Source organism: Sarcophilus harrisii, chromosome 5 (genome assembly GCF_902635505.1).
Source record: "Sarcophilus harrisii chromosome 5, mSarHar1.11, whole genome shotgun sequence".
In the NCBI taxonomy this organism is placed as follows: Eukaryota; Metazoa; Chordata; class Mammalia; order Dasyuromorphia; family Dasyuridae; genus Sarcophilus; species Sarcophilus harrisii.
Window position 1 is genome coordinate 21,518,198 of NC_045430.1, and position 18,280 is coordinate 21,536,477.

At 38.3% G+C, this 18,280-nt stretch overlaps 1 protein-coding gene across 5 annotated transcripts in view; it reads right to left on the reverse strand.

The window, feature by feature from the left end:
• TXNRD1 (thioredoxin reductase 1) overlaps positions 1 to 18,280 on the reverse strand; it is a 64,060-nt gene that overhangs the window by 26,735 nt on the left and 19,045 nt on the right. For 4 of the 5 annotated variants that reach the window (XM_012550610.3, XM_012550611.3, XM_023504431.2 and 1 more), the window contains 3 exons: positions 11,006 to 11,128; positions 8,416 to 8,488; positions 3,746 to 3,865 (listed from right to left, as the gene is read on the reverse strand). In XM_012550610.3, coding sequence (XP_012406064.1) covers positions 3,746 to 3,865; positions 8,416 to 8,488; positions 11,006 to 11,128 — 316 coding nt within the window. Of the gene's footprint in view, positions 1 to 3,745; positions 3,866 to 8,415; positions 8,489 to 11,005; positions 11,129 to 14,183; positions 14,588 to 18,280 lie in introns of those variants that run through there. The other variant, XM_031939640.1, reaches the window with a different exon arrangement.

Genomic DNA, 18,280 nt, shown 5'->3' on the forward strand with positions numbered 1-18,280 from the left:
TTAGTGTGCTTCATGCTCTCTCTCTGTCTCTGTCTTTCTCCCCGTCTTGTCTTTCTCGCTGTCTTTGTATCTGTCTCTCCTTCTCTCTGTCTCCCTCTCCCTATTTTTCTCTCCCTCTCCTTGTCTCTGTCTTCTCCATCTCTCTCTCTCTCTATTCATCTTTCCATTTCTGTCTGCCTCCCTGAGTCTTTCCCCCTTTCTATCTCCCTCTATCTCTCTTTTTCTCTCCATTTTTCTCTTTCTCCTTCCATCTCTGTGTTTCTCTCCATCTGTTATTCCATCTTTCTCTGTCTTCCCATTTCTGTCTGCCTCACTATCTCCCTCTCTGTGTCTTTCCCCCTTTCTATCTCTCTCTTTCTCTCCATTTTTCTCTTTCTCTATCTCCTTCCGTCTCTGTCTCTCTATCCATCTGTTGTTCCATCTCTCTGTCTCTCTATTTCTCTCACACATACAAATATGAAAGGTTAGCAAACACTAGAACTAAGAACTGACTGCACTCCCTTTCCCAAACATCCAGTTCTCCAGTCTTATCTAAAATAATCAAAAACAGAAAATGCTCTTTGTATAAAAATTTCTATAAAAAAACATTTTTTAACAAGAAAACAAGTCCTTCTAGTTTCTATCCCGAACTGTCTAGAGTTTCTTAATTTTACAGATAAGGCAACTCAAACCAAGGGTCAAATCAAATTGGAATTGGGAGCTACTGCACAGGTCACTTTACAAATGAGGAAACTGAGTGCCACAGGGGCATAACTGCTTTTGCTTACAAGTAAAAAATATATATGTGTGTGTGTGTGTGTGTGTGTGTGTGTGTGTGTGTGTGTGTATATATATATATATATATTCTACTCCATCTCAAAGTCTAAGAGGAGGGGAGGGGGAGTGGCTAAGAGGCAAGGCTGTGTGATTTGGAGGTCTGCTTCCTTAGCTGTAAAGTGAGAAACTTCACCTTGGTCTCACCAAAGCTCCCTTTAAGCTCCAAATTCTGCGACTAGAACTAGTTGCAGAGGAATTCGGCCTGTGACTTTATCAGTATGGTCAACTTTCTGTTCTGTTCAGGGATCTCTATCCACCGAGCCACACTGCCTTCCATTTTTTTCCCTCCGTAGAATAAACCAAAGGAATTCAACAAGTCTTTTTCTGTGCACAAAGGTCTGCCCAACTGCTTTTACAAGAGCAATAACTCCTGCTTCATGTCATAGAATTAGCCATCTGGCCTTTCCCCTCCATCTGGAGCTATGATCCCCTCACCATCTCTCCCCGTCACTGCTACACTGGCTTCCTAACCGGCCTCCCTGCCTCCCCTCAGTCTAAAGGGGCTGCCAATGTAACTTTCCTACAGAGCAGATCTGACCCCGTCATTTCCCTCTCTAACTTCCCTATTGCCTCAACAAACAAAAAAGAAACAACTTTGGTTTTCAAAGTCCTTCTCTGCCTGTCCCCAAACCACCTTTTTGGTACGACAGTCTAGCTAACCTGCCTCCTCACACACAGCAGGCCCTGGCACTGCCCGGACCCCATTCCCCGAAGGCTGTCATCTCATCTGCATCAGAATCTCTCTGCTCCTTCAAGAATCGGGACACACAGCCAAGGTTAAGGCCCCCTCCTTGCCAAGCGGACATGCACTGCCTTTAGCCACATTCTATTCAATCCCTCTATTTATCCCATATGTACTTATGTGGGCTCTTTCACCTTTAAAAAGACAGAGAGAGAAAGAGAGATCTTTTAAAGATTTTAAAACCAGTTTTCCAAAAAAGTCTGGGATTAATCAAGCAAATCCTCAGCTTGAGAACATTTTTCATATGGATAGGGAATTTAGAGCCAAGATCAAATGAGGATGAATGTAAACTCGAATCTTAGCTCACAGTGTTGCTAAATAAACAGCTTACAAGGCTGGGTGCTCTCTCTGCGACACTGTCAGCATCCAGATAAAAGAATCCATGACATGCACTGGGAAGCAGACAGTACAGGGGACTTAGGAGTTTCAGAGAGAGAGAGAGAGAGAGAGAGAGAGAGAGTAAAATAGAGAGACAAAGTGAAATAGAGAAAGAGAGACAGACAGAGAGAGTGCTCTATTCCTTATCCTTTTTACAAGACTATGACTTAACTGAAATGGAAAGCCAAAGACTAAAAATCAGAAGGTCTAATTCTTGGTTCTCCTTGCACTCTTAACTTGCTATGTGATGCTGGGCAAATTTCACCCCAAATCTAGGAAGGAAGAAAATTTTTCTCAACTACAAAAACAAAGATTTGGACTACATGATGTCTAAATATAAATATTTCTTCTCATTTTAAAATTCTATGCCATAGATTCAATGTCTTATGAAGGAGAGAGCCATCTGCACACAGAGATAGAACTGTGGGGGACTGAGTATGGATCACAACAGAGTATTTTCATTCTTTTTGTTGTTTGCTTGCTTGTTTGTTTTTTTTTCTTTTTGATCTGATTTTTCATGTACAGCATAATTGTGGAAATATGTAAGGATGAACTGCACATGTTTAACATATACTGGATCACTTGCTGACAAGAGGATGGGGTGGGAGAAAGGGAGGGAGAAAAAAAATTGCAACACAGGTTTTGCAAGGGTGAATGTTGAAAACTATGCAGAAGTTTTGAAAATAAAAAGCTTTAAAATAAATAAATAAAATAAAATTCCATGCCTGTCCTAAGGCTCTCCCATCCAGGACTTCCATACCTACCTCACTTTCCCCTTTAAAGCCATCTGGGTCCAGTGGGCAGATATAGATCAGGAGATGGCTCTGGATGCAGTGGCAGACCTTATTTTAAGCTAAGCACTTAAACAGGTCTTAGTTTGATCGAGTCAACACCCACTTCAGTGATTAAGGCTAGTTAAGAAATGAGGCAAAGAATGGCCTCTTTTACAGAGAGTAAATGGAAGAGGAAGGATTTGAATGGGATGACCGAATCTTTGATTTACAACTATAAGGGACCTTCAGGGGCCATCCGCAAGATCATCTCTCCCTTTTCAGAGAAGAAGCCTGGGTCCAACTGGGGTTAAAAATTTGCCCATGATCAGATACATGGTAAATGGTGGAAATGGGAGGCAACTTCAGCCCCTCTGGTTCTAAATCCAATTCCCCAATCCCAGTGACATGACACGGCCCCAAATGCTTGTCAGGACAGCCCAGTCTTCTCTCAAAAGATCTGCCCATTTGCTGGACAATGGGGAAGGGGAAATGCTTACTCTCAAACCAGGTCTCAGCCATAGTGCACACTACCTCTGAAAAGTCAATTACAAGCATCCTTTCAGAGGAACACAGAGGCTGGGGGCATTTAATACAGCCCCACAAAATGGGAAGCACTCATTTGCAAATGCCTCCAAATCTTTGAAATTGGAAGGCTCTTCAATTCTTCATTACTGCAAGATTCCACTCCCCATGCAATCATTACTAAGGTTTTATAACTCAGAGCTACTTGAAAAAAGGACAGCAAGGGAAGAGTGGGGAGAGGGAGAACAGGAAAGGGAAAGAAAAAGAAAGGAGACCAAAAAAAAAGGAAAAAAGAGAGAAAAGAAGAAAAAGTTGAGAAAAGAAAAGAGAAAAGAAGAAAAGGGAGCAGAGAAAAAAGACAGAAGAGAAAGAAAAAGAAAGCAGAAAGGAAAAAAAAAAATCACCTTTATATGCATTCTTCATTTTTTTTCAAGCTATTAACAGTGGCCAAGGCATCCATCACAAGAACGATAGTACAAAAGATAAATGGTATCAATAGATTTTATCTCCATACCTTCCTCTTCAATCTGCCATCCATATTTGCGGGAGTCTTGCAAGGCCTGCCCTAACAGAGCCGCCTGGTGCATAAGTTTCTTGGGTATACAGCCAACATTCACACATGTTCCTCCAAGACCTTCAAGATTTCAAAAAGAAATGTTTTTAGCACAGTTGATGGCCCAACAAAGTCAATGGCAAGAATTATTATAATTCTAACTCACAAATTTTTAGAAATGGTGTTGGTCAGCACGGTTGACATTGTTCCATTTTATCTAAAAATTGATTTATCTGATGTGTCTAAATCAAGAATTAGTTTATTAGTTATTAATAATCAATTGATTTAATAATGACTTATTAATAATGAATTCATCCCTCAACAAGCATAAAAAGCACCTACCATGTACCAAACATTGGAAATAAAGATAAAAATGCAAGTTCCTGTCTTCAATAAGTTTATATTTTATTTATTTTACATTATATTCATTTAGTTTTAGAATTACATCTGTGACAATTTAAAGACAATGGAAATCAAAAAGTTGATCTTTGTAAAATATAAACTCTTAAGAGCAGGATTGGTCTTATTCGAATCTATCCCTCAAGTGCCTAACATTTTAATTTTTTTAAACAATATTTTTATGACAATGATTTTATCACTGTAGGGACCTCCCAGTTTGTAAATTTCCTTCATCAAAGTAGACTGGCACCCGCTCTGTAATTTATGTCCATAAGAGGTTACCTAGAACTTGGGAGGGATTTGCTAAAGTGCTCAGTTGATTGAGCTATCCTTTTCTCTTTCTAATCTATAGGCTGCTACCTACTAATCCTTGCCTGGTGCCCCTTGTTTTCCAGAAAGAAAAACAAGCTGAGAAAAGAAATGAAAGTTGCCATCAGATAAATGGGAGATCTGGGGAGAGAATTCACGTCGTGGTCAATGAAGACCTAGAAGCCAGCTTTTTTTTTAAACTACAGATTGTGACCCCACACAAGGGTCTCATTATTGAATGGGGGAGGGATCACAAAATTGTGATTTATCATTTGTATACTATTTTAATGTATATACCTATGTGTAAAATGTAAATACCTATAATGTATGATGTAAATGGGTATATACCTGTATGTAAAATACCTATACGCATATGTAAAAATTTCTCAGGTAAAAATGAATCGCGAGGGGGAAAAGTTTAAGAAGCCCTCAACTAGAACAATGAATTCTCTCTAGTTCTGCTCAATGGGCAATTTTTTTTTTTTTTACAACCATCAGGTTCTAGAATGAGAGCTAAAAGAGACCTCAGAGGCCATCTAGTCTCATCCCTTCATTTGATTGTCCCAAAGTCAACCAATTAAGAAACAAGCAGAGATGGGAATGTGACCCTCCCAGGAACTTTCCAATAAAACAAAGAGAAGGGAAAACCCAAGCCTGGACATCTTGCCCCCTCAATACCCCCGGAGTTAAGCAAACCACAGGGTATGAAACAAGAAGCCAAGAGGAGTTACCCCAAGAGAGGAGAATCATTTAGTTTCCCCACATTTGCAATTATAGAAGCATGAAAAATGGAATTGGCTTCCTCCCCATAAGTGTTGTTCATGATTAAAGATATAAACCCCCTATCTACCGCAGCAGGCTGAAAGCTAATTAAGCTAGTCTATTTCCCCATCGAGAATGAAGTGTGTTATGATTAAACGTTTATTCTGTGAGCCAGGGTGGTCCAAGAAAGCCCACTGGCCAAATCCATCATCCCATTCCTTAACGCTGACCCCTTTTCATCTACCAGCCAATCTAGTAAAGAATCTACGCCAGAAGGAACAATGGACTAGGTTGGGGAGTGGTGATAAGCATCCGCAGTTCAGCCCCATCTCCACCACTCACCTGCCACATAACCCTGGGCAGAGCTTTTAATCCCTCCCAGTCTTAAGAGGTAGTAATAACATGTTTTAGAGTTCTGAAAAGGCTTTCATGAACATAATCTTATTTGATCCTTATAATAAACTTTTAAGGCAGGGCAAGAAATAATATCTCTGTTTTTATGGATGAAATCACTAGGATTAGAGAGCCTTTAGCTTTGCCTGCCATTTTTTTGGTTAATTTTTTTTGAAGTTTTTTTTAATTAATGCTTCTTATTTTCACATCAGTTATTTCCATTGATACCATACACAAGATCTTTCCTACCCCACATAACGAACTTTCCCTTGTAAGAAACTAATAAAATAGCCCAACAAAATTAACTGATATTCCACGTCTGAGAGCCTATGCAACATTCTAACCTGTAACATTACTCTTCACCACTCTATTCAAAGGAGGAGTTCTTAACTTGTTTGGGGTTCTGGACCCCTTTGTCAGAGGGGTAAAGGCCAGAACCCTTCTCAGAATCATGCTTTCAAATGCATAAGATACACAGGTTAGGAAAGGAAACTATTATAATTTAAACTTTATATACTTAAAAAAAAATTATAATGGAACATCATCCCTCTCAGATTGACTCAGATGACGGAAAATAGAATGATAAACGTTGGAGAGGACATGGGATGTTTTTTTCTGTGCTTTAATTGTGGATGGCTTCCAGTATTCATTTACGTTATTTTTGATTCTCTAGTATAATTTTAATAATAATAAGTGGCACTTAAATGTGCTTTAAGGTTGACATAAGGCTTTACAAATATTCCATTTGATCCTCACAATACCCCTGGGAATTATTATTCCCATTTAGCAGATTAGGAAAATGGAACAAACCAATGGAACAAAGGTTAAGGGACAAATGTCCATTATTCTCCAACTTCCTCATGAAGTTGTCTTAGAACCTCCAGGTTAATTTAGTGTGAGAGATAGATGCCACAGACTTAGGCTTCCTATTTATTTAGGATTTTTAAACAAATTTTGAACCTTAGATTATAGCATAAGAGTTAAAAATCAGTCTCAGAAGTCATTGAGTTTAACCTATCATTTAACAAATAAGGAAATTAAAGCACAGTGAGAGGAGTCCCAGATCACATGGGTAGTAACTGGAAGAATAGGGATTAGAATCCAGTTCCTCTGATTGCAAATCTGGGGTTCTTTAAGATGTACAGAACACCATTATTTGCTACTTTGCTGTTATATAGAGTTACTCTGATGAAAAGGACAGTCCTTTAATTATCGCTCTGGATAAGCTTTCTTAACAGGAAGGATCAGAGTGAGGTCAAAAGGATATTAGGCTGAATGCTAAATTATTATAATGATTTATCTTGTCTTTGGAGAAGAGATGCTGAAGCGTCACCTTTCTACTGATAGAAAGGCAGAGAGCACAATGTCATCTACAGTGGCAAATGATGTTGGTATTATTTAACTGTTTTTCTTTGTTAAAGAAACCCTTTCCCAAAGGACTCATAATGAAAAATGTTTTATTCGCCCTCCCAGAGAGAGGAAGTGATGAACTCTGAATGCAAAAACTGAAGTATAATTTTCTCACTTTCTATATTTTTCTTGTTTTTTGGTGACATGACCAATATGGAAATATGTTCTGCATGATTACACATGTAAAGTTGATATTATATTGTTTGTCTTCTCAGTGGGTAGGGAAGAGGTTGAGGAAGAAAGAGAATTTGGAAATCAAAATTTAAAAAAAAGAATATAAAAACATTTTTTCCAAAAAAGAAATCTTCAAAATAACCTACACAATGCATAAAATATTCAGAAACCTATTTATATGCAAATAGGAGGTTGCTATCTGTGTATATGTGTATTTGAAAAAAATATATAATTTTATATATAACACAAGTATATCTTTACATATACATGACATATGTGAGGTGGCAGCTAGGTGGTGCAGTGGATAGAGCACCAGCCCGAAGTTAGAAGGACCTGGGTTCAAATCTGGCTTCAGAACACTTCCTAGCTGTGTGACCCTGGGCAAGTCATTTAATCCCAATTCCCTCAGCAAAAAAAAAAAAAAAAAAAATTATATCTATATATATATAATTTTTTTTATTTATATATAATATATAATAAAATATATATAATATATAACATAACTGTTATTGTATTATTATAGATAATAATATAATACATAATATATATTATATATGTCTAACATATATTCAATATATATTACATATTATATATATATGTGAATAACTACATAAGCATAAGCATGCATATATGTAGTATTCATAAAGAGCTAAAAAGAGAAAGAAACTCTTTTTTATAATAGAGCTGACTACAAGGCAAAAACCAATGCGTGAATAAAACTTTTTCTTCAAATGCCAAGAGACAGTAAATGGTCTCTTTGCTGAAAACTCCAGCAGTCAATGAGCTGTTGTGACCTTGGCAATAAAGATATCGCTTTTATGGGAACCATATGAAGTAAGGATGCTAATTCAGGTTTCTGCTTTAATAACTGTGAAATAAGGGGAGAGAGACTTGAAGCAAGATCACGGAGATCTCACTCGGCTCTCGAGCAAACCAAGTTGCCCCAACAGCCTGACCTGCGGTCACATCGCGACACATTCATTACTTGATATTCCAAGCCAGCGAAACCCAAGTTGGCAGTACTTAATGAGCTGAATGCCAATGGCCCAATTGCTAAAGTCACCAGGATCTGGCTAATTTCATTAATGGGTTTCATAAGCAAATGACTTCATAGCTACCAAAAAAAAAAGAAAAAGAAGCTTCATTCCTATTGATCTGTATCTGAGATTTTCAGAACCACTTACCCCATCTATTTCCAAGAGGAGTTGGAGTAACAAAATCCAGCACCATGATCTTCTTGCCATATCGGGCTGCTTCCTGGGGAACAAATTTAATAAAATTAATATCAAAAATGAGCCTGGAAAATGTCTTGTAGTTAAAGAGCCATGTTGTTTTTCATTAAGCAATAATGACTGAAACATGGCCTGTTATTAATCCCAGCAAAACTTCATATGCCAAGGTCATTACCATAACTGCAATGAAAATGAGAAGAGAGATACTCGGGGGCAGTCTAAAATGGGCAATGAAGTTTCACCCTGGAAAATTAGTGCCCAAGTCAGACATCCTGGGCTCTCCATTAAATAATTAAGTAATAACGGGAAAAGGTCAGACCATTCCTAAGAAATGTAAGTGGCCAAGAACAAGATATGTAGTTTTCAAGATCTCTTGTCTCTATGTGTTCTTTATAAAGAGATCAGAAATTGAATTGACCGTATCCAACAAAAAAGTCTTTACCACATTTAGCTAAGGCTGAATGGGAGAGATTTTTCTTAAGAAACTGTCAAGCTGTAAGGGTGGCCTGTCCTGTCTGCAGTGTCTCCATTTGCATCATTAGGAAAAAGGAAAAGGATCTCTGAAGTCAGAGTTCGATTTTCTCAGGCAGAGGAAGGTGATGGCTTACTCAAGATCACACCAGTAACTGATAGCTGTAACATTATAACAGTAACATCCTGCCTCTGGATTTGAATTGTCTGCAATTGAGACTGTCTCCAAAAGCACAATGACTCAAGCAAAGTGAAATGTACTGTACATAAAGTAATAGCAATGTTTGGGGATGATCAGCTGCAAATGAGCTTGTGTTCTCAGCAGTACAAGGATCCACAATTACTCTGAAGGACTTAGGATGGAAAATTCTATCCACACTTAAGAGAAAGAACTGATTGTGTCTGAATACCAAAAAAGCATTGAAGCATACTCTCGCTCTCTTTTTGACTTTATTTTTCTTGAGAGGGTTTTTTTTTTCCCCCTTTAGGATCTATGTTTTCATTCACAAAATGACTTTTATGGAAATGTTTTGAATAACTTGTGGTTTTGTAATGGGGACTAAGGATAAGGGAGAGAACCTGGGCCTCAAAAAGCTTCAAAAACAAATTTTTAAAATCATTGTAAATGTAATTGAGGGAAAATACTAAATAAGTAAATTTTGAACTCAAAATATTACAAAAATGAATATTGAAAACTATCTTTACATGTAATTGGGAAAAAATGAAATATTAAAAAAGGGGGGGGGGAAGAATTTGATGTTTCTTGATTTTTTTAATTCTTCTGTGGAACTGTTATCTCCGTGCTGAAAATAAACTAAACTCTGAATGTGATTCCTGGGCAAATCTCTTACCTTCTCAATGAATTAGTCAGCTAATAGAAATATAAATTTATAGGGGAAACTGATCTACTCTGTATCTAAGGGGAATGGTAGGTACCTAAAATACTTTTTCATTCATTTTTGCCTCTGTATGCCCAGCATGTAGCACAGTTCCTGGCATATAACAAGAATAATATTTATTTATTTAAATATTTTTTATAATAAATATTTATCCAATTTAATCCCTGATCTAAATTCAAATTCTAGTGTTGGCAGGGCAATAAGCACCTAAATCTTAACTTTAAAGCAAAAGAGAAATTTTTTTTTTGCCTTTCGTAGTTTCATTTTGATCATCCCTCCTTGATCATCACTTAATTTGCCCTTGGCAGATGTTACAGCAGATGGTCTGAGACTGTGATCCTCAAGCCCTCCTCAAATGCAGAAGCTCACCTTCACTTGGGCCCTTAGATGGAGCATCAGTAGCACATTCAGCCCCTTTCTCTCAGAGCCGAGCCCTAAGGAGCTCCAATTCTAAACTCCCCTGAATTATCTCATTTCCCTTTTCCATCACCTCATGGGAGACTCACTGGATCACAGCTGGTAGATGTAAATTGCCCTGAGCCTCCGGCTGCTCCAATGGGACAAACCAGGATGAAAAATATCTTTCTAACGAATGATTTAAAAAATCATTTAAAAAATGATTTATAATGCGTGTGGCATTGAGACCATGGAGCTTTCCTCTCTCACCTAAGACAAACAAAAACCATCCCTTCATCACTTCCACCTCTTGCAAGTGCTGATTTCCTTCAAGGTACAACGCACAGGAGGCAATTAATGAATGTTTACCGAATGACTACAACTACAGATGGTCTCATTCCCTCAGCTGCTAGTGCCCACACTTCCCACCTACCTGATAGTAAGAGAGTAGGGCCAGCAATATTGCCCCTAAATTGGAAATATTGCTTTCAAATTGATACATAGATGGACATTTCTCTCTTCCTGGTCCCCAGCAATTTTACATTTTTGATTGCCAACTAGTTGAAATCTACCTGGTGTAGTAGACAGAAGCTGCCTCGGTTTCCTCAGGAGGTGAATAAACAAGAAGACTTTCAAGGTCCCTTTGAATTCAAAAGTTCTGATCCTATAATCTTGGATGAATTTGGGGTTGGGTTTTTCTAATTTCCTGGAACTCTAAGATTCCTCCCAAAATCCCTTCACCACCAAATGACCCATTCCACTCCAAAGGCACATACCTTGGCAGCAGCCAGGCCTCCAGAACCCCCTCCGATGATAATTAGGTCATAATCGTAGGATTCGGGGGTCTCATTTGACCCATTCATTCTCAACAGAGTTTGAGCTATATCTTCCTTACTGGCCTGAAGGAAAACAAAAGGCAAAAATGGTTCAGTCCAAAGCAGCACTCACCAGGCACTACAGGAAACCCACCATTTGGAAGAAAACATTATAAATGACCCAAATTACTGCATTTTCTTCTTGGCTCCCGATACCAGACCACAAGTATAAACTTGCTTAGAGATCATAAACAGATGTCTCTGGATTTAGGAGGAGAGTTTTCTTATGTCTCCGTAGTATTTCATTGACCTTCAGTGAAAAGGCAATATTGCATAATGGACAGAGAGATGAGCTTGGTTTCATAAAGACCCGAGTTCAAAATCCTGCCTCCAACCCATACCGGCTGTGTGACTCTGGGTGAGGGACTTTTACTCTCTGTGCCCCAGACGGCTTTCTAAGATTATAAGCTTCACAACAGTTGTCCAAAAGGATAGTTGAGATGAATTTGTAGAATATAAAATAAGCAGATTTGGGAATATACAGCAAAAAAAGAGAAAAGCCCAGAAGAGAATAGAAACACCATTCCACTGTATAATTCCCATCACCAAACCCATTCCCAAAGTCTAGAGGAGAAAATGTATTTCCCTCTGTTCTACGGAGGTCTATGGATGTGCAGTAAGTCATACACTGTCAGACTTGGTTGATAGATTGGTTTGCTTTGTTTAAATGCTTTTTCTGTCTCGTTTTTAAAAATTCTGTCTTACAGTTAAGGGCCAACTCCAACCCGCTTGGAAGTCAACTAGTGAGAGGAAAGCCAATTGTTGAAATTTTCATTTATCTCCTTAAAATTGACAGATGCCCACCCACAAAGAGGACTATGGGAACTGAATATGGACCACAATATGGTATTTTCACTTTTTTTATTGTTATTTGCTTGCATTGTTTTCTCTCATTTTTTTCCTTTTTGATCTAATTTTTCTTGTGCAGCATGTTAATTGTGGAAATATGTATAGAAGAATTGCACATGTTTAACATATATTGGATCACTTTCAATTGGGGGAGGGAGTAAATGGAAAAACGAGAAAAAAATTATAACACAGGGTTTTGTAGGGGTGAATATCAAAAATTATCCATGTATACTTTAATAAAAAGCATTAATTAAAAAAAGAAATTGACAAATGTTATAAATCAGGGCTTAATTCACCATTTTCATTGCTTTCTAGAATTATGAAAAGAACAAAGTATTAAAGAAAACTAAAACTAAAAGAGTCAAGTGTGTATTTCCTCCCCAGAAAGCCAATTGTTAAACATTTTCCAGCACTTCAGTGTTACAAAGGGATGACTCTCTAGGCAGGGCAGAGGAAAGGGATATATATATATATATATATATATATATATATATATATATAATAACAAAGAAGATTTAAAATATGAGCCAATACATTTGGAGCTTTTTTTTTAACTGCCAGTCAGCATTGGTGGATGGACTTTCATTTATACCAAGCATTCCCCAGACCAACGGCCCCTGAACCCAAAGGTCCAGACCAAAAAGCTGGGAGAAATAATGAAAGGCTTGGCAGACTAATGAAAGACTTGATTTCAAATGTCTGCTGACCCCTCCAGACCATGTGAGCATGGGTAAGTCATTGAGCAATAATCTGAGCCCAGATTGCCTCATTTGTAATATAAAGACAAGAGCAAAGATTTAAGTGACATACTATAAAAGCATCAGGTAGATCTTAAAACACTAAACGTCAGCTGTCTAATCAATCAGGAGCTTATAGTTTAAGGACTAAGGTTAGTCTGAAAGGCATTACAGAAACAGGACTTGGCTTTGAATCATAGACTTTAAACTTGAATTTACTATGTGCATGCTACTGAGTTATTCAATTAACCTCTCTAGGACTCAGTTTCCTCACCTGTAAAAATTAGGAAAGTTATATTGCATTACCTCTAAGATCTTTTCCTGTTTTAGATCTCAGTGTTTCATAAAAAATGTCAAAATTCCAATTAATTTAGCCATAGATGATGAAACATATCTTCTTCCTCTCAATATAGAGCTGGTGGAACACAGGGGTTGGAATGAGACATACACAATGAGTGAACATCTTTGTTACATCAGAAGACACTAATGTAGGGAATGGGGCAATTATTGGAAATTGACACTGATTAGAAAAAATTCAATTAAACATTTATTTGCATTAAAAAATATATAATTAAGCTAGGTCTCTGGAAATATCACAGTAGCCAGCAAAAAAACAAATGCTTTCTTCAGAGAACCCTTTTACTTTAATAGGTCTTCAAAAGAACCACATTTGCCCCCAGTGAGTCTTAGAGATCAGCCAAGGATGGGCAGAGGCAACATCAAACGGAAGGGCTGGGCCAGAATAAAATCGGTACTATAATTGTCAGATTTTCAGAGGCTATTTTTAAGATTCACTACAAGTCCTTTATGGTGAAACAAAAAAAAAAGGCTGAAAAATCGACAAAAAACATTTCCATTTCACCTTTCCCGTGGGTTAATATTCTAGACAGAAGCTGCTGCAATCTATTTTGACAAAGGTAATTTGCAAAGTGGGTTTCTTTTGCTTCTGTGCCCGTTAAGTCCTTTGTATTAGATTTAGGATGGGCAAATCCATATTCTTTGCATATTAAGGTCTCCAGTCCTAAAGAATTACCGTTTTTAATTAAATGGAGGAGCTAAGAAGAAATCACTCTGTTATTCTTATCCGCATTTGGCCCCATTTCACCCTTGCTGGTGAAAATGACTTTGGGGAAGTAATCTAATTTAAGAGCCTGCCCTTTCTAGAAGAATGCTGGGTAACATTGGGTCATGTAAAATTTTTCATCTGCGTTTCTTTCTTGTAAAGGAAAATGTTGTAGCATCATGAAAAACTGGATGAGCTTACTGTAAAAAGCAACAAGAACAATGGGGATTGAAGTCAGAAGGTTCAAATTATGGCTTTGAGGAACTTAAGTTTCTTCCTGTGTAAAAATAGGAGGTTGAATAAGATGATCTGTAAGATCCTTTGTAGTAATAAGTCCATAGACCTACAGAAAGAGAAAGGGCACCAGAGGGAAGATGGACAAGGAATACAGGAGGTTTAAGAACCTGGAAGAGTCAGCCCCTCCACTTACCGGCTCAGGCTGAATAGTTTTCCTGCTACCAGCTGGAGGGGATGGGAGGCAGGAGTTGGGATCAGCAGGAAGGGGCTGGGGTGTGGACAGCAGCAAGGGAGCAGTTCGGGGAGGAGGGACCGCACTGAAGCAGCGCCTCTGTTCCCAGTTCGAGGGCATCGGTGGGGGTTGTTCGGGGGACAACGTGACAGCACCAGGGACCCAATGATACCAGACACAGGAGACCCTGGAGCACCTCAAATCAAAGGTGGGTAAGCAGAACCAATATCCAAAGGACATTATCACTCCACCTTCAACACAAGGCACTGTGGGAGGAAAAGAAATTCAATATCGAAGGCTGGAAACATGGAAGAAAGTGGAGTACAGTGGAAAAAGCTCTGCTCTATGGAGTCAGATCCCACCTTGGACAAACAGTCCCTTTGTGATCGTGGGCAAATCACATCCTCTCTGGGTCTCAGTTTCGGTATCTGTAAAATAAAAGGCTAACACTGATCTGCCCTCTAAGGCCTTTTCAATGACCCAATGATCTTCCCTGAACCTCAGTTTACTCATTTGTACAAGAGGTTTGGACTAGGTGGTCTGCTAACCCTAGCTCAAGGAACTTCTCATTACATATCACTCACTGTGATGGCCAATAGAAATCTGAATTTAGCACAGCAAGTCAAAGTGTCTGATTTTTTTTTTTTTTAATCATCCCCATGGGCGCGAAGGGGAAACCAAAAGACAGCCTGTGTCTGGCAAACACAGACACACCAACAAAGCTCTGTTCAGGATGTTGTACACCCTCCTCCCTCCTTCCCATTCCTGAACAAGGAAAGATTTTAACTATGATCATAAAGTCATTTATGGACAGAAGCCCAGTCATTATGACAAAGCAATTGTGGAAGGCTGTTATCAGGGGGAAAACTCAAAACCACCACCCCATGGTGTGAAACCTCCCCTCAGGATGGCAATAAAACACTTCTTAGGAAAATGCCTTGTCATGCTGACTACTTCTAACTAGGAAGCCCCACAAAGTCAGGATTTAACATGGGTTCTCAAGGCTGCCAAACAGCAGCCAATTTACAACAAGGAATGGAGAACTCAAAGCTTCTTCCTTGGGAAGAGGCTTGAGGAAAACAAAAAGGGACGTAGAAAACCATAGGATCTGAGTAATGAGAAAGACAGAAGTTCCCCAGATCAGGCAGAATTTTTTTCTTTGGTTCCTCAGCACAGAGCCTAGCACATAATAGGTGCTTCATAAAATGTTTTCTGAAGGGATGAACTGAAGGCGCCTAATCAAAGAACCGGTTTAAAAAAATAACAAAACTCAGGGCTTTACTGAGTGGTACTAGGACCCAAGAACAACACTTCTAAGAACATGACCAGTGTTGATGGCAGAAGGTAGGAAGGTTCCTGTGCTTGCCTGGAAATATAATACAGGGACTAGGAGAAGATCTTGGAACACTCCCCTCCAGCAGTTCAGGGAAACCTACATACTCCTTCTCAAAATCACATTTTTAAATGTTTAATACACATGCAAAACAAAAATAAGGTATCTTAAGACTACAAAGGAAATCGATTATATTAAGATAAGTTATCGGAAATTATTCTTATGTTCAAAGACTCCAGGTCAAGAGCTGCTACTCCTCCTGCCCGTCCTTTTCATTTCATCAATGAGGAAAATAGGGCCCATAGGGAGAGGGAGTAGTCTACCCAAAGAGTCAAGTGTTGCTGAAACAGATTAAAATTAAATTGGGAAATATTTAGCAAAATAAATAAAAATGGAACACTGATAACATTAATATGTGCCTAAATCAATACCTCAGGAATCCTGATGGGTGCCTTAATGGCACCCATCTTAAACTGGGATTCAAGACCCCATATGGGGTCTTATCACTAAATGTGGGAGTTGTGAAATTATGATTTATTATCAGTAAATTTTGATATCTATAGCCCATTTTATATACCTATTCATGCGTTAAATTTCTTGGGCAAAAAGGGGTCATGGGTAGAAAAGGTTCAAGAAGCTCTAGGCTAGATCTATGTGAGTTTGACATCACTAGTGACTCAGGAAGTCCTGTCTACAAGGGATACACAAGGGTGGCAATCTACTAAAGCAAATAAACACTGGGAAGCTATTCTAGCTGGCATGAAAGAAATACTTGCTATACTGATTGATGACCACGTTTCATGCTCAGTAACCAAGAGCTGATAACATTACCTTCCTCCGAGAGAGACCCATGGAGGCTTGACAAATCAAAATTCTTCTCTATCCATGCAAATTGACCCACATCAGACCTATGTAAATCACTGCCCCAGCCCAGAGACAACTCATCTGTTACCACTCAGTCATATTCTATTTCCAAGTCATATTCCCTTCTACCAAGTGGGAGCACAACTTCCATCCCCCGAGTCTGGCTAAAAAATAATCATCTCTTGGGCGTGCTCAACAGGACAAAAAAAGAAGTATCACCATTAAAAAAAAAAAAAAAAAAAAAAAAAAAAAAAAAGCTGGTTAAACAAAGTTTGCCACTTTCTTTACGATTTGAAGTTTTTATTTTAGCTTAGAATCTTGTCAACATTGTCTCTGTGATTCCTGTTCCATGATTTGAATGGTTGGATAGATTAAAGAAGTTCAAATAAATACTGACAAGAAAAAGTTATTTTTCAAAAAGCAGACACTACACCAAAAAATTATTGTTCTCTCCTTCTCTGGTTTCATTTCTTTAAATTTTCCTTTTTTTTTTTTTAAATCCAAACTTGACAAACATCAATAAATAGGACATTTCCCCACAGAGAGATTGATTGTGAGACAGTAGGGCTTGGAATTTTGTATATTTCTTATTGAAGGCAAGAACTCCAATATTTCTCTGCTGTTGTCTGTGGCCCCTTCTGAACTTCCTTCTCTGCCTCTTGTGGATTTTTGCTAAGGACTCATTGTCACTCTTTTAAAGATTCACTTTCAAATACTATTAAAATGAAAAAAAAATTCATTTTCATTCTCCCTCCAACAGCTGTTTCCCCATATTTCCCTACCATCATCCCCCCCAAAAAAATATTTAGCAAAAATAAAAATAGAATATTGATAACATTAACATGTGCCTAAGTCCATATCTCAAGAATCCAGATGGGTGCCTTAATGGGACGCATCTGAAACTTAAACCCATCTTCCTTTAAGTGGGCCCAGGTTCCCCATTTAACCACCCCACTGCCCTACACACACCCAAACAACCAACTTCCCCTTTCCAGCTACATTATCTCTTCTGGTTCCCAGCAAAACCCCAATATGCAAATTTCTTGCATTTCCTCTTCACCAACTTAATCTAACCTGGTTTCTACCTTTGCCCTAAAAGAGAATTTACTCATAACAGGTAATGACTTCCTCAAGTCTTGATCTGGTTCGAAAACTTCCAAATATTTAATTCTCTTCCAAAAAAATTACACCATCACTTCCTCCTTTAGCCCACTGTCAAATTTCAACTTCTATCCAATTCAACCAATATCGAACACCTACTGTGTTAAGGTACCATGCAAAGTGCTGGCCACAAAGTGGACTTCTACCCCTCTGACCCACCTCCAAATGGCAACTTTAAATGAATTCAAGGAACATATTAAGAAAAAAAAATAAAATAAAGGACCAAGGATACCGTGATGGACAACTACCTAGTCCCAAAGTGTAAGAAGTTTATAAGATGACAGGAATAGGCTGCTAGTAGAATGAAAAGAAACTTGAATCTAAAGTCTGAGGAGGCAGAATCCTATTGCTACTATTATTGCCCCGTGACATTAGGAAGTGATATTTTTAATCTGTACATGTAGTGACACTGAACCACATAACTTCTACTATTTCTTTTAGCTCTAAATCTACGATTCAATAAACTGATTCCTTCTTTGGGATTTCATTGTTTCTATTAGAAAGTAAACGTCCTGAGGGCATCGAAGGGGCACAGTAGAATCAAGAAGATTGCTCTTCCTTCCTAGGTACAAATCTGGCCTCAGACACTTCCTAGCTGTGTGATCCTGGGTAAGGAGGAAATGGTAAACTACTCCATTATCTTTGACAAGAAAACCCCAAATGGGGTCATGAAGAGTCGACATGACCAAAATGACTGAAC